The sequence below is a fragment of the Pogoniulus pusillus genome, chromosome 25 (assembly GCF_015220805.1).
Source record: "Pogoniulus pusillus isolate bPogPus1 chromosome 25, bPogPus1.pri, whole genome shotgun sequence".
Classification (NCBI taxonomy): Eukaryota; Metazoa; Chordata; class Aves; order Piciformes; family Lybiidae; genus Pogoniulus; species Pogoniulus pusillus.
This window is the reverse complement of record NC_087288.1, coordinates 455704-477109: the sequence shown is the minus strand read 5'-3', so window position 1 is coordinate 477109 and position 21406 is coordinate 455704. Positions and strand designations below refer to the sequence as shown.

The 21406-nt window shown below is 57.4% G+C and overlaps 1 protein-coding gene across 3 annotated transcripts in view; it reads right to left on the bottom strand.

Moving 5' to 3' along the window:
* PHF3 (PHD finger protein 3) overlaps window positions 1–21406 on the bottom strand; it is a 33770-nt gene that overhangs the window by 8073 nt on the left and 4291 nt on the right. Inside the window, exons 2-11 of one of the 3 annotated variants that reach the window (XM_064164122.1) lie at window positions 18747–18911; window positions 15286–17023; window positions 6283–6586; window positions 5170–5347; window positions 4346–4496; window positions 4073–4229; window positions 3337–3453; window positions 2540–2671; window positions 1387–1519; window positions 307–502 (exon numbers count right to left, since the gene is read on the bottom strand). In XM_064164122.1, coding sequence (XP_064020192.1) covers window positions 307–502; window positions 1387–1519; window positions 2540–2671; window positions 3337–3453; window positions 4073–4229; window positions 4346–4496; window positions 5170–5347; window positions 6283–6586; window positions 15286–17023; window positions 18747–18891 — 3251 coding nt within the window. In that variant the 5' untranslated portion in view covers window positions 18892–18911. The remainder of the gene's footprint in view (window positions 1–306; window positions 503–1386; window positions 1520–2539; window positions 2672–3336; window positions 3454–4072; window positions 4230–4345; window positions 4497–5169; window positions 5348–6282; window positions 6587–15285; window positions 17024–18746; window positions 18912–21406) is intronic. The other 2 variants (XM_064164121.1, XM_064164123.1) reach the window with 2 other exon arrangements.

Here is a 21406-nt window from a genome sequence, read left to right as displayed (position 1 = left end):
TACCTGGGAGGAGGCTGCAGCCAGGTAGGGGGTGGTCTCCCATCCCTAGTGGCAGTCGACAGGATGAGGGGAAGCAGCCTGAGGTTGTTACACCAGGGCAGGGTTAGTGCATGAGGAGAGCCTTTTTGACTGAAAGGGTTCTGCCAGCCTGGCACAGGCAGCCCAGGGAGCTGAATCCCCACCCCTGCAGGAGATGCCCAGAGGCAGGGCTGTGGTGCTGAGGGCCACAGCTTGGCCCCAGGCTGGCAGAGCTGGAGGCTGGTCGGGCTGCAGGAGCTGAGGATGCCTTTCGGCAGCTTGTGTTACTTTGGGAGAGGAGGCAGCGAGGACTTGGCTGGGTCTTGTTTGTCATCTTCCAGCAGCTCTGCAGCCAGGATGCTGGAGGTGGAGCTGAGGGCGTCGGCGATGCTCTCGGCCTCGTTGTCCGACGGCTTCCGCGCGACCCCCACCGACACCTTCACCTTCCTGGAGGAGAGGGCATCGGACGGGGGAGCCATGCGCCCTGCGGGGGGAGGGCAGGGCTCAGCGCCGCAGGCTGCTCCGCGCAGCCGCGGGGGGCTGCCGCTGCAGATCGCCGCTCCAACCCCACCTCGCCACAGCAGCGGCGCCCAGGCAAGCATCAGACACTCCAGGGTGGCACTGCAGTGGGGTGGGACAAAGAACTTACAGCCTGGGGAGAAGTAAAGGGGGCACTGGTCCAGTGGGAACACAGCCTGGGGTGCTGGTTGGCAGCTGGCTGAAGATGAGCCAGGCTGTGCCCAGGTGGCCAAGGGCAGGGATAGTGCCCCTGGGCTGGGCACTGCTGAGGCCACAGCTGCAGTGCTGGGTTTGGCTTTGGGGCCCTCCCTCCAAGAATGACCCTGAGGGGCTGCAGCAGGTGCAGAGAAGGGCACAGAGCTGGGGCAGGCTCTGGAGAGCAGGGCTGGGGAGGAGCAGCTGAGGGAGCTGGGGGTGTGCAGTGTGGAGCAGAGGAGGCTGAGGGCAGAGCTCATTGCTCTCTGCAGCTCCTGAGAGGAGGCTGCAGGGAGCTGGGCTTGGGCTCTGCTGCCTGCTCTCAGGTGAGAGGAGGAGAGGAACTGGCCTGGGATGGTGCCAGGGCAGGGTTAGGTTTAGGAGGAAAAATGTCTTTGGTGGCAGAGTGGTCAGGGAGTGGCAGAGGCTGCCCAGAGAGGTGGTGGAGTGCCCATGGCTGGAGGTGTTTCAAAGCCATGTCTGAGGAGCTTAGGAGGGAGCTGTGGGTTGTGGTTGGACTGGATGATCTCCAGGTGTTTTGCAAGCAGGCCATGCCATGATTCCATGGATGCACTCCAGAAGCCCACTGAGCTTTGTGGCTGAGGAGCATGCCCCAGGCTGCTGGAGGGCCCTGGGCACTCTTTTCAGCCCTACCTATGCAGATCTTGCAGTTGAGGTCAAAGAGGTGGTTCTTGTGCTGGCTGGTGGTGTCTGGAGATGCAGACTCAGGCACCTCCCTGTCCCTGTCAGCCTCCTCTGCCTTCTCCAGAAGTTTCAGGCTGGGCTCCTGCAGCACAACCCAACACAGTTAGGAGAGAGCAAAGAACATCAGCAGCCATTAACCATTCCAGACCTATCCAACAGCTTCTGGGGACACCAAATGTCAGCAGCAGCTGCAGAGCCCCAAAGGCTGGGATCAAACCTCATGAAATCATTAAATCCAATAAATAAACTGAGTCTCATCTAAACCAAATCTCATAAGCACCAAGACAATCATGAGCTAAAGTAAATCAGTCAAGTCTAAGTTAAATAATATCTTACAAGTGCTAATAACACTGAACTTTCTTATCTCCTTCTGCTAAGGTTTGAAGTCATTTGTACTACTGAATTAATTAACTGGTGTTAGCAAAAGTTCCTCAGGTAAGATGGAAAGTATTTTCTCCTAGTACATTAACTTGTCAGGTAAGCTCTATTTCCTGCCATTACAGGAATTAACTGGCATTAATCATGTTATCTCAGTAGAATGCTTTAAAGTCTTTTCTGATACTAAGTGCATTGCTCTTCCCAACTGGTTTTAAGGTAGATGCAGAGTATTTCCTGCTGTTAGTGACATGGTGCTACTGGCCAGCTTCCAGCTCAGACTGATTGGCCTTTCTAATATTAACTTAATAGCCAGGAATAAATATACTTCAGATAACACTTTGAGTGTTTTCTGCTATTAATTAGTTTCCCTTCCTACCTATATTTGAGGCAAGATTTAGGGCACTGTGCACTATCAGCTGCACTGATTTGTATCCATAACTCTATTCCAGGCCAGGCCACAGTGAAAGCATTTGCAGCTGTTCACAAACTCGTTGCTATTCCCAGTGGTTTTCCAGCTAAGCTTTACAGTCTCCTCTGCTGCCCAATCCATTAATTGCTGTTCCCAACGATCTCTCAGCCACGCTGTCTGTTCTGCCACTGCCACCAGAAGTCGTGGACACAGAACAGACTACCCCAGCAAGGGCAGAGAGGCTGCAGGGCAACTGAACCTCAGCTTGGAGCAGCAGAGCCCAGCCCAGCCCGGCCCTGCCCAGGGCACTGCCACCTGCACGTCCATGGCCTCCTCCTGCTCCTTCATGGGTGCCTCGCTCTCGATCTCGATCTCCCCCTTGTGAGTGATCTTCGTGATGGGTCTCCTCTCCACCTCCCGCTGCTCCTTCTCAATCATCTCAATCGTCTGCAAGCACAACAACCGCCAGGGGTCAGGGATGCTGACTGCCAGCAGAGAGCACACACCTTTGGAACACCACCAAACATCAGCACCTGCAACGAGGCTGCAAGGAGCTGAGCTTAAAGGTCCCTTCCAACCCAGCCCATTTCATAATTCTGGGGGGGAAATGAACAAATTCTTCTATTCCAAATGGCAAGCAGGGCACAGACTGAAGCAAGGTACAAAGAGCTTCAGCTCTACATTTAATCACAGATTCACAGAAGTTAGCAACCCTCCAAGTTCATCCCTGTACCTTCTGATGCCCAACCTAACTCTGCCCTGCTCCACTTCCAAACCATTGCACTCGGCCTGTCCTCACAGCCCCTTCTGAACAGTCCCTCCCCAGCCTGCCTGCAGCTCCCCTGCAGCTCTGAGCTCTCCCTGGAGCCTTTTCCTTTGCAGGCTGAGCAGTCTCAGCTCTGCAGCCTGTCCCCACAGCAGAGGTTCTCCAGCCCCATCTCAATGGGCTCCTCCCGGACCCTCTCTATCAGATCCCTTCCAGCCTGAGCCACTCTAGGACTCTATGAAGCCCTCTGGCTTTTTTTGTACAGCCTGAATTCGAGACTCTCTGCATGCCTCAAGGCTGCCAAGAGCAGCTCAGGCTGCCTCAGCCCCCCTCTGCCCAGCCTCACATGTCTGTTCTCTCTCTGCCTCCAGGCAGCCAGCTCCTTGGACGCCAGCTCCTCCGGGCTCATCCTGATCAGGTGCTCCGGAGTCACCTCCCCTTTCAGCACTTTCTTGAACAAGATCTAGGAGGAAGAAGAAAAAGTGAATGGTTGCTGCCCGGGGCAGAGCAGCAGGGAATGGAGCAGGAAAGCAGCAGAGCCTGGAGAGCTGCAGGGATCAGGTGGCTTTGGCTCCAGTGCTGGGTAAGTGGCACGGGCAGTGGCAGGGGGCACCCTCAGCAGCTCTGCTGATGGCACCAAGCTGTGTAGTGCTGGACTCACTTGAGTGCACAGATGGCTTCCAGAAGGATCTTGGCAGGCTTGGGAGGTAGCCAGTGCCAAATGCATGAGGTTCAACAGGCACAGTCCAAGGTCTTGCAGCTGCATGGCTGCCAGTGCCCCTTGCTGGCTCCTGCCCAGCTTCTCACCCCCCAGCACCCCAATTCCTTCTCTGCAGGGCTGCTCTCGCACTCATCACCCCCAGGCTTGATTGCTATCCAAGACTGCCCTAACCCAGGTGCAGGACCTTGCACTTGGCCCTACTGAACCTCATGAGCTCCCCTCTGCCCCCTTGGCCTTGCTCGGCCTCTCGAGGTTCTCCTCAGCCCACACAGCCCTGTGGAAGCTCAGTGAGGCTCTCCAGAGCCCACTTCTCAGCAACATCCCTCCAGGCTGGCTGCAGAGCCCCCCAGCCCCCACCTACGTTGTTTTTGGGGTCCTTGAGGTTGAACATCAGGCTCCTGTATTTGTTCTTGTACTTGGAGTCAGTGTCTCGGAAGAAGGAGAAGAGCTCCCGCTCGATCCTGGTGGCCACCTTGGCTGCCCTCTCCTCAGGGATCTTCAGACTGGAGTCGCTCAGCCTGCGAGAGGACACCAGGGCAGGAATCAGCAAAGGACTCCAAGCAGCCTTCAGTGTTTCCTCTGCCTTCTGAAACCCAACCCAACGCCCACGCCCATGTAACCATCTGGTCTGCACCTCTTCATCAGGATTTCCTTCAGAGACTGCTTGACACTCTGCCTGATCTGGTCAGCAGAGGGCTTGGAAGCAGGGACAGCCTGGGGGTGAGCTGCAGCAACAGAGCTTCTCTCACTCTTCTTCTTCTTCAGTTCTGGTTTCTCGTGGACACCTACGAAACACCATGAAATCTGTGAGCTCCCCACGCCAGGGCCAGAATCCTGCACTCCTGCTGAGTGGCATCAACTTTGACTTCCCAGCTGCTGAGAAATGTCCTCCAGGGACAAGGAAGGGACACAGAGGGTGGCGGTGGGTTTGGGTTGACCTTCCAGGAGCAGGAATGGACTCAAGAGGGTGGCTGTGGGTTTGGTTTTGTTCTTAAGTCATTCTGATTTTGTATTCCAGATTAATCCAGAAAAAAACATCCTCAGAAGAAACAAACCAAGATCTTTCCCCTCTAACTAAAGGCATTTTCTTCTGCACCAGGCCAGGATCCACACACTGGGCTGGGCTGGAAGGCACCTTCAGGACAAAGCAGGCTGTGGATGTCCCCTCCCTGGAGGTGTTCGAGCCAAGGCTGGATGAGGGCCTTGAGAGCCTGGGCTAGTGGGAGGTGTCCCTGCCCACAGCAGGGGTTGGCACTGGATGGTCTTTCGGGTCTCTTCCAACCCAACCCACTCGGTGAATCTGAGTTGGAAAGGACTTCAAGGACACCCAGTTCCCAGCCCCTGCCATGGGCAGTGCCAGCAGTACCACCTGCACTCCAGAACATGCCTTCAACCCTCAACTGCAGAGAAACCACCATGCTGCAGTGTGCCCCCTGGGCCACAGCCTGCAGCCTCTACCTGGCTTTGAGGACCTTTCTGGCACACTGAGAGCTTCCCTACTCAGCTTCTCCTGTTTGTCCTCGGGGGAGCGCCGAAGGCCAGCAGCACTCTGGGGGCCCTTCCGCACAGGAAGCTGCTGTCCCTTCTTAGCATCCATGTCTCTGGGCTCTGCCAGGCTCTTCCCATCGCCAGACTCCTGCAAGACAGAGGCACACAAGTCAGCATCAGGGCTACGGGCAGGAGCTGCTCTGGGGAACAGGGCTTGGGGGTCCTGGTGGCTAGCAGGACCCCCAAGCTAGCAGGATGCCCACGGGCCAGCAATGTGCCCTCCTGGGCAAGAAGGCCCAGGGCAGCCTGGAGGCATCAAGAAGCCTGTTGCCATCAGGACAAGGGAGGTTCTCCTGCCCCTCTGCTCTGCCCTGCTGAGGCCACATCTGGAGCCTTGTGCCCAGGGCTGGGCTGCCCAGCTCAAGGACAGGGACTTGCTGCAGAGGGCACAGCAAAGGGCTGCACAGCTACTGAGGCCTGGAACATCTCTGTGAGCAGCAAAGGCTGAGAGCCCTGCACCTGCTTAACCCTGGACAAGAGCAGCCTGAGGGGAGCTGAGCAGTGCTCAGCAGTGCTTCAAGGCTGGGGGGCAGGAGGGTGGGACCAGGCTGTGTTCAGTGCCGCCCAGTGCCAGGACAAGGGGCAGTGGGCACAGACTGGAACGTCAGAAGCTCCACCTGAACACGAGGAGGAACTTCTGTAACTGGAGGGTGCTGGAGGCCTGGAGCAGCTGCCCAGAGAGGTGATGGAGTCTCCTTCTCTGGAGGCATTGCAGACCCACCTGGAAGTGTTCTGGGTGCCCTGCCCTGGGTGCCCTGCCTTGGCAGGGGTTGGACTGGGTGGCCTGCAGGGTGCCCTCCAAGCCCTGCCCCTCTGTGATTTGCACTTAAGCCCTGTGTGAGGAGCACTCCTGGCTCCAGCTACGTGCAAGGGTCAGGGGCAGCAAGGAAAGCCCTGGAGCAGTGCGAGACAAGCACCCCAGCGCGGTGAGGGCTGCTGAGGGCTCCTGGGGCCCTCTGGCTCAGACTTCAGGCACAGGAGGCCGATGGGGTGAGACTGCACTGCCCGCGGCCTCAGACCCACCCGTCTGAAGATCTTGACTTTGTGCTTGCCGGCGTCGTCTGCCTGCCTGCTCCTGTCCGCCCCGGGGGGCGTCTGCTTCGCCGCTGCCCTGTCCCCGTCGGGGCCCTTCTCCTCTCTCTGCAGCTCCGCTCTGCCCGGGGCCTCGGCCGGCCCCGAGCTCTCCATCCTGCCGTCCTCCTCGGCGCAGCAGCGCACGCAGACGTACTCCTTGTCCTCCTCGCCCAGCCGCTGCGCCTGGGCCAGGCTGAGCCCCACGCAGTCCCCGTGGAACCAGTCGTCACAGCGCCCACAGCCCACCATGAACCTGCGAGAGAGGCAGAGTCAGCGCGGCCGCCGGCCAGGGGCTGCCGCCGGCCAGAGGCTGCTGCCCGGCCAGGGGCTGCCGCCGGCCAGGGGCTGCCGCCGGCCAGGGTCTGCCGCCGGCCAGGGGCTGCCGCCGGCCAGGGGCTGCCGCCGGCCAGGGGCTGCCGCCGGCCAGGGGCTGCCGCCGGCCAGGGGCTGCCGCCGGCCAGGGGCTGCCGCCGGCCAGGGGCTGCTGCCCGGCCAGGGGCTGCTGCCCGGCCAGGGGCTGGGCTCTCCGCGCCCAGCCTGCACCAACCCCCAGCACTGGACGCTCAGTCAGAGCAGGGCAGCACAGCTTGGAGAGCAGACCGAGAGGCACCTCCACGGCTACATGTGCGGGGGGAGTGCCGGGAGGATGCGGCCAGGCTCTGCCGGGGGATGCCCAGCAACAGGACACAGGGCAGAGGTGGAAGCTGAGGCACAGGAGGCTCCATCTGAACCCGAGGAGGAATTTCCTCCCTGTGAGCGTGGCAGAGCCCTGGCACAGGCTGCCCAGGGGGGCTGTGGAGTCTCCCTCTCTGGAGATACTCAAGAACCATCTGGACGCGCTCCTGTGTGATCTGCTCTGGGTGATGCTGCTCTGCAGGGGGCTGGACTGGATGAGCTCCCGAGGTCCCTTCCAGCCCCTGGCAGCAGCAGCTTTGGAACTTAGCATAGAGTCACAGAATGGTAGGGGCTGGCAGGGAGCTCTGCACATCGCCCAGAGCAGGGCACCCAGGGCAGGGCACACAGAACACCTCCAGAGCAGACTCCACAGCCCCTCTGGGCAGCCTGCTGCAGGCCTCCAGCACCCTCACACCAAACAACTTTCTCCTCATGCTGAGCTGGAGCCTCCTGGGCTCCAGTTGGTGTCCATTGTCCCTTGTCCTGCCCCAGGGCACCACTGAGCAGAGCCTGGCCCCTGCTTCTTGCCCCCACCCCTCAGCCATCCAGAGACACTGAGCAGGTCCCCTCTCAGCCTTCTCCTCTGCAGGCTCTCAGCCCCAGGGCTCTGGCACCCTCGAACACCCCAAGTGAGGCACCTGCTCTGCACAAAGTCCTCCTTACCTGGACAGTGACTTTCTCAGCAGCTTTACATCCCTCTCCAGCCTTACAGCATGGGATGATCCTCCTGCAAAAACGCCTTGGGGCTTTTTTGGTGCCCTGTTTGCCTCTCTTTGCAGTAGTCCATGAAACTATCAAAACCTCAGTGTGGCTTTGGAACCTTCCCCTCAAATGCTACCCAACAGCATTTTTCCAGCCTGCTCTTACGAAAGAAATTGGATAGAAATGGAGAAGTGTAGAAAACAAACCCCAAAGATACTCAAAGAACCCCCTCCAAAACACTCTGAAGCAGTAAGGTTGTGCTTGAAAAGGCCTGGACATTTCCTTGCAAGGTTCACAGAACCATGGAAGGCTTGGGCTGCAAGGGACCTTCAAGATCACAGAACCATGGAAGGCTTGGGCTGCAAGGGACCTTCAAGATCACAGAACCATGGAAGGCTTGGGCTGCAAGGGACCTTCAAGATCACAGAACCATGGAAGGCTTGGGCTGCAAGGGACCTTCAAGATCACAGAGTCATGGAAGGCTTGGGCTGCAAGGGACCTTCAAGATCACAGAACCATGGAAGGCTTGGGCTGGAAGGGACCTCCAAGCTCATCCAGTGCCAACCCTGCCATGGGCAGGGACACCTCCCTCTGCCCAGCCTGCCCAAGGCCTGACCCAGCCTGGCCTGGAGCACCTCCAGACAGGGGCCATTCAGATTCCATCTCTCTTTTCCCACACCATCCTTCCAGCAGAAGGCTATCCACAGCCACCAGCTCCCACAAGGCCATGGAATCATTAAGCTGGAGAAGACCTCAAAGATCAAGTCCAAGCATCAACGCCACCAAGTCCACCACTAAGCCACGTCCCCAGGTGCCATGCCTACACCTCTTGAGCATCTCCAGGGATGGTGACTCCATCACCTCCCTGCAGCCTGTGCCAGGCTCTGAGAACCCTTTCAGTCAAGAAGTTTCTTCTAACCTGAAGCTCCCTTGTTTCAACATGAGGCCATTTCCTCCTGCCCTATCACCTGAGACTAGGAAGAAAAGATCCACCTGCAGCTGGCTGCAACTTGAGGCCATCTCTTCTCATCCTGTCCCTGCTGTGACAGCTAAGATGGCAGCAGCTGCTCACAACTCCTGGCTACTTTAAACATCTCCAGGCTCTCAGTCCTGACAATGCCACAGGAGAATGCTTTCTAGTCCCCTTGTTGGTGAAGAGGAGAGCAGGAGTTTGGGTCCCACCTATGCCTCCCTAGCTTGCAGTGCCTGCTTAGATTGGTTTCAACAAGGTAGGTGCCACCTGTGGTGCTCAGCTCTCCTACTGAGAGCCAACTTAGAACCATGGAATTGGTTGGGTTGGAAAAGCCCTCAAAGACCACCAACCCAACCCCACCATGGCCACTAAGCCCTGGCCCCAAGCACCATGGGCACACCTGTCTGCAACACCTCCAGCCATGGGCACTGCATCACCTCCCTGGGCAGCCTCTGTCACTCCCTGACCACTCTGGCACCAAGGACATTTTTCCTCCTCTCCAAGCTAACCCTGCCCTGGCACCATCCCAGGCCTGTTCCTCTCCTTCTCTCCCTTGACAGCAGGCATTCCAAAGACCAAAGTCTATCTCACCTCCAGCACAGCCTCATCCCAGAGCTCACTCCAACCACTCTGTTACTCCAAAAGTGAAAGTCACTTTGGGTACAGAGGATTTCCAACATGTTGTAAAGGTGACTTGGGCTAAAAGAAAACCATTTTGGTGAAAACACTCTGAAAACTTCAATTAGCTATTGCCAAGGGTCAAGTGCCCCTGCCTGGGGGCGTTCAAGGCCAGGCTGGGTGAGGCCTTGAGCAGCCTGGGCTGGAGGGAGGTGTCCCTGCCCGTGGCAGGGGCTGGCACTGGATGAGCCTGAAGGTCCCTTCCAGCCCATCCCATGACTGTGTGCCCAGTCTAGGCAGGCTGTGGGATTCCCTCTGGCACACCAGGTGGAGAAGCCTTCCTGGGCAGCCCTTCTGAGAGCACTGCCCACAGAGCCAGTGCCACACGGCGCAGGAAGAGCTCTGGGCACCGTTTCTCTCTGCTTTCAGACCGTCTGGGGCTTGAGATCATCAAACTGATGCAGTTAGACTGGAACTACATCAAATGCAAGGATTTTACACTCAGACTACTTTAAGCTGATGGACTTTAGGCTGAAAGTACACAAAATGTATTTCTGAGTTCAGCCCCGTGCATTAGATGCATTTTAGGCTTAACCTACATCCAGTGGATGGATTTAGACTGAAATGACATCAGAGAGATGATGGATTTTGGACTACAGTTACATCAAATGGATTCTAGGCTCAAACTGCATCAGAGAGATGATGGATTTTAGACTACAGTTGCACCAAATGGATTCTAGGCTCAAACTGCATCAGAGAGATGATGGATTTTAGACTACAGTTGCACCAAATGGATTCTAGGCTCAAACTGCATCAGAGAGATGATGGATTTTAGACTACAGTTGCACCAAATGGATTCTAGGCTCAAACTGCATCAGAGAGATGATGGATTTTAGACTACAGTTGCACCAAATGGATTCTAGGCTCAAACTGCATCAGAGAGATGCATTTCAGGCTCGCACTGCATGACCCACAGATTTTCTAACTGGATTTCAGTCTGACACTACAGCTAGAGCTGCAATCTGATCTTTCTTGGGTCTGGAATTGATCTGCAAAGTCTGGTTGTTATCCCAGAAATCTCTTCTGCAAGAGGATTTAAGGGAAAAGTGATTCCCGAGTTATGGATCTTCCGGCTCAGGCTAGGAGCTGCTCTAACTACTACTCCATGTAACTACTACAGAGTAAGATTAGGGCAAGCCTCACTCTCCAGAACTGGAAATGAACTCTGCAGCTGCCTTGATTCATATCAAAGACTGCTCTGGGTTGGAAGGGACCTTCCAGATCATCCAGTTCCAACCCCCTGCCACGGACAGGGGCACATCCCACTAGCCCAGGCTGCTCAAGGCTTCACCTACAAGGATACACCTTGTATCAGTGCAAGCAAACAGCAGTAAAGCTTTGGGAACACTAAAACTGGGCCTAGAAAGCCCAAGGCCAGAGCCAAGCCCAAATACAGAGTCGAGTGCCTCTGCTTAGCAGATGTTTGGGGGGACTTAGCTACGCTGGCAGTTAGCACGACGCCAGGGACACACCTCCTGAGGCTGCTGAGTGCACAGCTACTGACTACAACTGCTACTGCTTGGATGTGGACCAAACCCAGACCTACTGTGGCTAAACCCAGATCTATTTTGCTTAAAACCTGATCTAGTTTTCCCCCCAGTTTATAAAGTCAGACATTGGAGACCAACTCAAACAGACCAACCTTTAGCAACCAAACCAAAATCTCCTGGCTTAAACTTGCACAAGGGACTAAAACTGCAGAGCCCAAAGCACAGAGGCTGCTCAACATCCCTCAGCCTCTAACTTGCCAGCAGGTGGAACTTTTCCAGCTTAGCTCACACATACTAAGTGGGCAACAGAGATGGCAGGTGAAGAGTGGAGATATGGAGCCTCGGGATACAGGTTAGCAGCCATGGCAGTTGGGTTGATGGTTGGACTTGATTCTCTTCAAGGCCTTTTCCAACCTTTGGGACTCTATCCTGTGGCAGCAGGAAAGCAGCAGGATAGGCATCCAGTACTGCACCTTTATTCCAGGTCTACTGGGACACAAAAAGGCCAACACAAAGCCTTGTCATGAACTCAGCTCTGGAAAGACCTTCACTAGGAGCAGACACCAAGGTGGAGAGATGACATCCAGGCAGCTACTACTGAGGGAGTGCCCATCCCTGGAGGGGATGCAGAAAGGTGTGCCCACGACACTTGGGGACAGGGTTCAGTGGCCATGGTGGGGCTGGGCTGATGCTTGGACTGGATGATCATGGAGGGCTCTTCCAACCCAAATGATTCTGTGACCTCAAGCCAACTGCTGCAGGTGGGACCACCCATTGGTTCCACTCCAGTCTTCACAAGGTTTCAACTTCAGCAAACAATGAAACTTCTGCAGACTTAACCAAGACAAAAAGCCCTGACACTGTGTCTCCAGGGCTTGGTTCTCTCCTGAAGCAGGCTGCCCAGAGAGCCTGTAGTCTCCTTCTCTGCAGACTTTGAAGTCCCACCTGGATGTGTTCCTGGGTGCCCTGCCCTGGGTGCCCCTGCTCTGGCAGAGGGTTGGACCCAGTTTCCAGAGGTCCTTTTCAATGCCTCCCACTCTGTGATGCTGTGGCTCCAATCCCACCGAGCAGGGTGTGGTGGGTGCAGCTGTTTTGTCTAAGCCTAATTCATACAAAATGGTCATCAAAAGATTAGATTCACAGACTGGGTTGGGTTGGAAGAGACCTTCAAGCTCATCCAGTTCCAACTCCCTGCCATAGGCAGGGACACCTCCCACTAGAACAGGCTACTCGAGGACTGTAACACCTCCAGGGAAGGGGCATCCACGACCTCCCTGGGCAGCCTGCTGCAGGCCTCAGCACCTCACTGTCAGCAATCAAAAGGACCAGATCTGCCTTAAAGAAAGCAAAAGAATCAAAAGGATTCTGCCTTAAAGAAAGCATTACTCCTCCTAGGTTCTTTCATAGCACTCAGCCACAGGAGAGCAGCCTCTGAGGCTGATTTTGATAGCAACCATGTAAAGAATCCTCTTTAGCAGGAGGTCACTTGGACACTTTATCTGCTTCATTCACACAACTTCCAGGGATGACTTCTGACACTAGGCAAGGGGCAGTGCCCAAAGACTGCTAAAGCAGATTCAAGGCTGACTGAAGCCTGGCTGAAGGATCAAGGATGTCCTCTTGCACAGCTGTCTGAAGAGGTTGTGATATCTTGGACTATTAAGACACCAAAGTTCCTGCCTGGAGGTTGCCTCAAAGGTGGGAGTGCAGAAGTGTTTGGCCATGCTGTGAGGCTGGATGGGAGATGTAAAGCTGAAAGAGAAATTAAAAACAAGGTGGTTGAAATGGGAACCTGTGCCACAGCAAGTAGCAGAGCTGTTGGCTTGGGGCTGGCACACCAAGAAGGACATTTTCTTGAGGGAAAATCTAAAGAGTGAGAGCTGACAGTGCTGGAGGTGACTGGGACCTTGGGACTGAGTGTCTGACCTCAGAGCAGTAGAGGGGATCCTGCCCCTGACTCTGCTCTGCTCAGACCTCACCTCCAGTCCTGCCTCCAGCTCTGCTGTCCCCAGCAGCAGGAGGACACACAGCTGCTGGAGTGAGGCCAGAGGAGGCCACAAAGATGCTGCCAGGGCTGGAGCAGCTCTGCTGTGAGCACAGGCTGAGGGAGCTGGGGGGGTGCAGCCTGCAGAGGAGAAGGCTCCAGGGGCACCTCAGAGCTACCTGCAGTGCCTGAAGGGCTCCTGCAGGAAGGCTGCAGAGGGACTTGTGCTGAGGGGGTCTGGAGACAGGCCAAGGGCAATGGTTTGGAGCTGAGGAAGAGCAGGGCTAGAGTGGAGCTGAGGCAGAAGTTGTTGAGTGTGAGGGTGGTGAGAGCCTGGCACAGGCTGCCCAGGGAGGCTGTGGCTGCCTCCTACGTGGAGGTGCTCAAGGCCAGGCTGGGTGAGGCCTGGAGCAGCTGAGGCTAGTTGAGGCTCCAGAAATATGGAGCATCAGAGCTCTGTCCCATGTATGTCCCAGAATGGCAGAATGGTAGGGTTGGAAGGAACCTCCGCAGAACATCCAGTCCAACCCTCTGTCAAGGCAGGGGCAACCTGGAGGTCACACAGGAACACATCCAGGTGGGTCTGGAATGTGTCCAAAGGAGACTCCAGCACCTCCCTGGGCAGCCTGCTCCAGGCCTCCAGCACCCTCCAACTACAGAATTTCCTCCTCATGTTCACGTGGAGCTTCTGATGTTCCAGTCTGTGCCCAGTGCCCCTGTCCTGAAGCCAACTTACAACTTCTGAATCAGGAAGTCACAAGTTTGTAAAAGTTGCCTCCTCCATTCCCTGCCAAATTTGCTGTCTCTGCACTGCAAGTTCGACTCTGCAGGTGGCCACCAAATGATTCCCAAAGATCTACACTGACTGCATCTGCCCACAGCTGGTTCTGAAGTAAAACAATACCCAGACACCACCCTCGGGCTCCTGCTGCTCCAGCAGGCACAGCCAGATCACCACGGGGCTGTGACAGCCCTGCCTCAGCATCCCCTGGGATCCAGCACACAAGCAAAGCGAAGAAACCATCCCCATGTGCTAACTTCAAACACCCTCCACACTCAGTGTCACAGCAACACATCTCCCTGCTGCTGCAGCCGCTGCAGGGAACACAGAAAAGGTCAAGAGGTGACTGCTGGGGCGGGGAGGAGATCACCTCTAAAGGACTCTTCCAACCCAAACTCTTCTGTGATTCTATTCTAAATGCTTCATCAACAGGAGGTCCTGCAAGGCTCTTAGATGAGATCTGCATGAGTTTGCAGATGGCACTAACTTGGATGGCAGTGGTGATCTGCTGGAGGGCTGGAAGGGTCTGCAGAGGGCTCTGGCCAGGCTGGATCCATGGGCTGAGACCAGTGCGCCAAGTGCTGGGTCCTGCTCTTGGGACACAAGAACCCCAAGAAGGCTGCAGGCTGGGGGCAGAGTGGCTGGAAAGTGCCCAGCAGAGAAGGCCCTGGGGGTGCTGGGTGCCCGCAGCTGGAGATGAGCCAGGCTGTGCCCAGCTGGGCAAGAAGGGCACCATCAGCCTGGCCTGCAGCAGCACTGGTGTGGGCAGCAGCAGCAGGGCAGGGATTGTGCCCCTGGGCTGGGCACTGCTGAGGCCACAGCTGGAGTGCTGGGTTCAGCTGTGGGCCCTCACTGCCAGGAGGACACTAAGGGGCTGGGGCAGGTGCAGGCCCACCATGTCCACTGAACTCTGACCCCAAGTGCCATGGGCACTGCACCACCTCCCTGGGCAGCCTCTGCCACTCCCTGACCACTCTGCCACCAAAGACATTTTTCCTCCTCTCCAACCTAACCCTGCCCTGGCACCATCCCAGGCCACTTCCTCTCCTTCTCTCCCCTCAAAGCAGGCAGCAGAGCCCAAGCCCAGCTCCCTGCAGCCTCCTCTCAGGAGCTGCAGAGAGCAATGAGCTCTGCCCTCAGCCTCCTCTGCTCCACACTGCACACTCCCTCAGCTGCTCCTCCCCAGCCCTGCTCTCCAGAGCCTGCCTCAGCTCCATGCCCTTCTCCGCACCTGCTCCAGCCCCTCAGTGTCCTTCTTGGAGGGAGGGGCCCAAAACTGAGGTCTCTCCTCTTCCTCCTCCTCTCCAGAAATGCCAGAGTTGACCCCAGCAGATCCTCTCCCAACAGGCTGAGCTGTGTGTACCCAGAGCAGCTCAGCAGGTGGACAACTGCACAGAGGAGAGGAGCTGCAGGGTTCCACCTCTTACCTTACCCACATCAAGGCTTTCAGCCAGGCTGTGTGTGGAAGATCTGAAGCTGGACCAAGACCTTCTCTGTGCCTGAGCTTTCTTTCGGCTGCCAATGCCTCAACTCGTGGGCTAGCAACAACCGGGGTAGGGAACGTGATGCACAGGGGGCAGAGTGCCAAGAAGCAGAGCAGCTGGCAGAGAGAAAACAGCCCCAGGGTGCTGGGGCGAGGGCAGCCCCGAGCAGGGGCAGCCTGACACACCTGTTGCCATGGGGCTTCCTGCAGAAACCACAGTGCCTGCTGGGCACCCAGGCGTGCCTGCTGTCGGCGCAGGGCTGCTCCGCGCCCTCCCTGCGCACACTGGCGATGTTGTCTGGGATGAAGAGGGGAGGCTCCTCCAGGGACAGGCTCCTGCTGCTCCTCCTCTGCCGCGGCTGCAGGCTCTTCTCAGCTCTTCTGCACCTGCTTTTTTCCCTGTCCTCTTCCCTCGGCTGTTCCAGGACAGGAGAGTCTTTGGTCTCCGCCTCCTCCTTCGCGCAGCTGTTCGCTCTCAGCACGGTTGGAAGTTGGTGCCTCTGAGGCTGGGCTTGCTTCTGAGCAGGGCTGGGAAGGTGCAGGGCATGGTGGGGATCTCTAGAGGAGCCTTGATGAGTAGGGGATCTCTCACTTGCTCTTTGAACTGAGGACTTCTGGGCCTGCCAAGGAGCTTGGGTTCGGGCTGTTTTCTTCAGCACTGCACTGCTCTGCTTTTTAAGCCCTGGCACACAGCCTTTGGCCTTAAAACCTGGATCAGATTCCTTCTTCCTGACCTTAACCGGGTTGCTCTGGGCCCCCTCCTGCTCATCTGCACTCCTCTTCAGGCCTGCAGAAGGAGGACTGTGAAGCCCTGACCCAGCAAGCCCAGCTCTCGTTCTGGACCGTGCTGGCTTGGCTTGGGTCGTGCCCAACTTCTGGCGGACAGCTGCAGGCGGAGGTGGCTTGGTCTGTGCTGCAGGCTTGCTCAGCCTGGGCCTGACGTTCCTCTCACACCGTGAGGACGCCTCAGGCTGCCTCTCAGCACCCTCACACTCTGCTGCTTGGGGGCTGACCTGCTGCTGAACACCCGGGCTGGGTCGCTCCGCAGCGGTGCTCTCTACGCTGCTGCTCCCTGCACCAGCAGAAGGAAGCTCTGCACCTGTCAAGGCTTTCTGGCCCGGCTCTGTGCTGCCCAACAGCTCCTCAGTCGCAGTGGCAGATGTCTCACCTGCAGGTTCTGCCCCACCATCCTGCTCTGAGAGAGCATTTTCACTGGGAGCTCCCCGGCTGTGTGAACCCAAGCTACAATTAGTGCCCGCTCCTGCAGGGCTGGGCAGGTCTGGCAAGGGCTCAGAAACGTCGCTCGGATCCACACCAGCTGAGGCATCCTCAGCTTCTCCAGCTGCCCCACTCTGCTCATGCTCCTCTGGTGTCTTCTGCAGCCCCTCTGGCCTGCTGTCAGTCTCTTCCTCTGCAGAGAGCTCAGAGCCCATTGGCTCACTCACACCTCTGGCTGCATTCTGAACTGCAGTGACCTCGGTGTCCGCAGGCCCCGAGCAGACAGCCTCAGCGTGCCCAGCTCCAGCTGCAGCCTTTAATATCTCCTTTGCTCCTTCAGGAGGAGGAGAGGCTTCTGCTACATCAGCACAAGTTAACTCTTGGGATGTTTCCTCAGCTTCTGCCTGCTCAAGGCTTTCACTGCCCCCCTTGGGAGCAGTAGGACATGGGGAGTCACCCTGGGCTGCTGCCACTGCTGCTTCTGTCCCTTCCACCTGCCCAGACCGCCTGGTGCTGCGCCTGACCTCTCTGGCCTGCTCTGTCCTGGGGGCTGCAGCAGCCTCGGTGTCTTTCACTGGACTCCTCTCTGCTTTCTGCCCAGCTCTTGCAGCAGCTCCTCCCTTGGCAGAGGCTTTCTTGATGCTGACAGGAGGGGTGAGTTTGGAGCGCTTGGCCAGGGTGCTCTGCCGCAGGCTCCGCACGGCCTCTGGGGAGGGAAGGAGAGAAGGGCTCAGCTGGGCCACAGCCTAGGACGAGACCCACCTAGAACAGACCTGACCCAGCCTGCCACCATCAGAAAGAAGTTCTCTGCTACAGTGAAAGACCCAAAGGAAGGAAAAATTCCAACCAAAATCAAGCAAATCCCAAACACAAACAAAACAAACCAAAGGAGAAAGGGAAGAAAGGAAACCCAAAGGAGCAAAACAAATCCAAACCCCCCAGAAGAACACAAACAGAAATCCCCAAGCTGTGAAGAATAAGCAAATCATCCACGACAAACCAAAGCCAAACCACTCCCCCAAAACAAACAAATCCAAACCAAACACTAAAATAAACCACTCAACTCCCCCCAGCAGAACAGCCCCAAACCCCAACCACAACAGCCAAAACCCCCAGAGGGAACAAACCTGCATCTCCACACATACAAGACCACCAACGGCCCCACCCCAAACACAACCACCAAGACCCAACAAGTGCTGCACACACACACCCCACAGCAACAGATCCCAGGCTAAGCCCAGCTGGGCAAGAAGGGCACCAGCAGCCTGGCCTGCAGCAGCACTGGTGTGGGCAGCAGCAGCAGGGCAGGGATTGTACCCCTGGGCTGGGCACTGCTGAGGCCACAGCTGGAGTGCTGGGTTCAGCTGTGGGCCCTCACTGCCAGAAGGACCCTGAGGGGCTGGAGCAGGTGCAGAGAAGGGCACAGAGCTGGGGCAGGCTCTGGAGAGCAGGGCTGGGGAGGAGCAGCTGAGGGAGCTGGGGGTGTGCAGTGTGGAGCAGGGGAGGCTGAGGTCATCCCTAGAGGTGTTCCAGACAGGTGTACCCATAGCACTTGGGACCAGGGTTTAGTGGCCATCATGGGGTTGGGTTGCTGGTTGGACTGGATGACCTTAGAGAGCTTCTCCAACCCAACCAACCCCATGGGTCTCTGACTCCAATGCACTGTGCAGATCCTATGTGCTTCTGTCAGTGTAGGACCCCAGCACTGCAGGTAGAAGGCTCAGAATCTCCAACACGAGTTTCAGGGCCAGCAGGCAGACATCCAACACTTGTCAGAGAGGGACTCCAACAGAGCAGCACAGAAGGATGCCAACCTCTAACCACAGAGTACCAAGAAGGATGTGTCTGGACTTGAATTCACACAACCAAGTCACAGAATCACAGAACAGCAGGGGCTGGAAGGGAGCTCTGCAGATCACCCAGTCCAAGCACTGCCAGAGCAGGGCACCCAGGGCAGGGCACACAGAACACCTCCAGCTGGGCTTGGAAGCCTCCAGGGCAGACTCCACAGCCCCTCTGGGCAGCCTGCTGCAGGCCTCCAGCACCCTCACACCAAACAACTTTCTCCTCATGCTGAGCTGGAACCTCCTGGGCTCCAGTTGGTGTCCATTGTCCCTTGTCCTGCCCCAGGGCACCACTGAGCAGAGCCTGGCCCCTGCTTCTTGCCCCCACCCCTCAGCCATCCAGGGACACGGAGCAGGTCCCCTCTCAGCCTTCTCCTCTGCAGGCTCTCAGCCCCAGGGCTCTCAGCCTTTCCTCCTCTCAGAGCTGCTCCAGGCCCTTCAGCAGCCTCCCCTGGGCTCCCTGCAGCAAGTCCCTGTCCCTCTGGGACTGGGGAGCCCAGCACTGGACAGAATCCTCCAGATGTGGTCCCACAATAAACCTGGCACTGCCCGCAGGTGCCAGCACATCTCCTCCTGCATGATCACCTTGTGCCATCAAACGTGGTGACTTCCTTGGCGAGGTGACTGCTGCTGCCTCCTCAGCACGGCTCCGCAAGGGCCTGTTGGGCAAAACAAGCTCATCATCAGCAATGGTGTCGCCACCACTCTCCTTAACTCCTTCTTCTTCCATAATATCATCAAGACCAAGAACTGGAGAAACAAAAACAAACACACAAAGAGCCTAAAACTTAAAACATCCTGGTGAGTAGGAGAGGTGGAGAGCAAGGGAAGGCAAAGCCAAGCCTGCCATCTGAACGCCTCCAGGAGGAGGCAGAAGGGAGAAAGGCAGGAGAGCAAATGCTAGGTAAGGGCCATGGGGAGCCAGCCACTGGGCGAAGCTCCCCCGTGCTGCAGACAGCCCTCAGAGCTCCGCAGGACTCACACCTGCACTGCCTTTGTGCCCAGGCTCGTGGGGCCAGCTGCTCCTCACCGTCCCTGCCCACCCAAGGGACAGGGACAGCGAAGGCGACCAGCAGAAAGAGCTGATCCAAGGAGCTGGTACAAACTCGGAGTGTTCTGCAGAGGAAACTGACACCACTCTGAATCCCAGCCCAGGACACACTTCTGCACCTGCAGCCCCTTCTGGGAGAGCTCTGAGTGCAGCGTGCTCGAGGTCATGCAGGGCAGTCCAGAGAACCTCGTCAAATGGCTGCCCGCAGGTGGCACTGGCTTGAAGGGACCCTCCAAGTGCATCTTGCCCAAACCCCCTGCAGACAGCAGGGACACCTCCAGCTGCAGCAGGCTGCACAGGGACACACCGAGCCTGACCCTGAATGTCTGCAGGATGAGGCCTCCAGCACCTCCCTGGGCAGCCTGTGCCAGTCTCTGCCCACCCTCCCTGTGCAGAGCTTCCTCCTGATGCCCAACCTAACCCTGCCCTACTCCACTTCCAAATCACTGCCATTTCCTTGCCTCTTTGCCTTATTGAGCCTCATGAGATTCTCCTCAGACCACCTCTGCAGGTCCCTCTGGATGGCACACACCTGTCCTTCAGCCCTGCCAACCACACCACTCAGCTCGGTGCCCTCTGCATGCCTGCACTATTCTGAGAAGGATGCCAGGGGTGGCTCCTGCCTACAGATTCCCTGAGAGGCAGCCAGGCCACTGTGGCAGCCCTCTCCTGCCTTGGCTCCACAGGTGGCTCTGCAGTGGCAGGCTCTCCTGTCCCAAGGTCCTACGTGGGGTCAGTGACTGCCGTGCCCTGTGGGGTGGGAGATTGGCGAGATCAGGACAAGGACCCAGGTGCTCTCAGAAGCCAGAGTCACAGCCCCATGGAGGCTGGAAAAGCCCTCCAGGACCATCTGGCCCAGCCAGCAACCCAACCTCCACCACAGCCACTGAGCCCTGGCCGCAGTGCCACGGCCACACACAACCACAAGCCCCAGTGACAGTGCATGGTGAGTAGGACAGAGCTAGGGAGTGTCAAAGCCAAAGAGGGCTGAGCAGCCACGCCAGGCAGGGCTGCTCCTCCAGCCACCTGCACCTGGCAGCAAGAACTGAAAACAACAGAAGAAGAAGAAAGGAGAAAAGGAAAGGAATAAAAAAACAGCAAAAGCAAAGCAAGGCCCAAGCAGAGGCAGCAGCACCCTGGGCACACACAGCCTGCCCTGCAGCCCCTCGGGGAAGCTCGCCTTGGGCACCAGGGCACTGACCTGCTGGGCATGTCTGAGTAACAGGAGCTGGCAGCAGAAACAGAGTGGTGGGGCTGGAAGGGAGCTCTGCAGATCACCCAGTCCAAGCACTGCCAGAGCAGGGCACCCAGGGCAGGGCACACAGAACACCTCTAGAGCAGCCCCTCTGGGCAGCCTGCTGCAGGCCTCCAGCACCCTCACACCAAACAACTTTCTCCTCATGCTGAGCTGGAGCCTCCTGGGCTCAGTTGGTGTCCATTGTCCCTTGTCCTGCCCCAGGGCACCACTGAGCAGAGCCTGGCCCCTGCTTCTTGCCCCCACCCCTCAGCCATCCAGAGACACTGAGCAGGTCCCCTCTCAGCCTTCTCCTCTGCAGGCTCTCAGCCCCAGGGCTCTCAGCCTTTCCTCCTCTCAGAGCTGCTCCAGGCCCTTCAGCATCTTCACAGCCTCCTCTGGGCTCCCTGCAGCAGGTCCCTGTCCCTCTGGGACTGGGGAGCCCAGGACTGGACAGAATCCTCCAGATGTGGCCTCAGCAGGGCAGGGAGCAGAGGGGCAGCATAAGGTCCTTGGCCCGCTGGCCACACTCTCCTCCCCCGTGGCCGTTGTCAGGTCCCTGGGTGAAGGCAGAAGCTGCAGAAGCAGTACAGAGCCTTCTCTCTGCCAGCTGTGCCCGTCTGCCCCGGCGTGCAGCAGGCTGCCCAGAGGGGCTGCTCTGGAGGTGTTGCTGTGTGCCCTGCCCTGGGTGATCTGCAGAGCATCCTTCCAGCCTCTACCATTCCATGACTCTATGCTAAGTTCCAAAGCTGCTGTTGATGTCTGCAGGGGCATTTTCTTCCCTGTTTTAACTCTAGAAACATCCTAAATGAGATGGAAATGGCTCACTGGTTGGAGGTTTCTTCCATGCTCCATGCAGATGTCAGGGCAGAAACCCAAGGTGACGCTTGAGAAGAGCCACAAAGCTGATCAGAGGCTGCAGCACCTCTGCTGTAAGGAAAGGCTAAGGGAGCTGGGGCT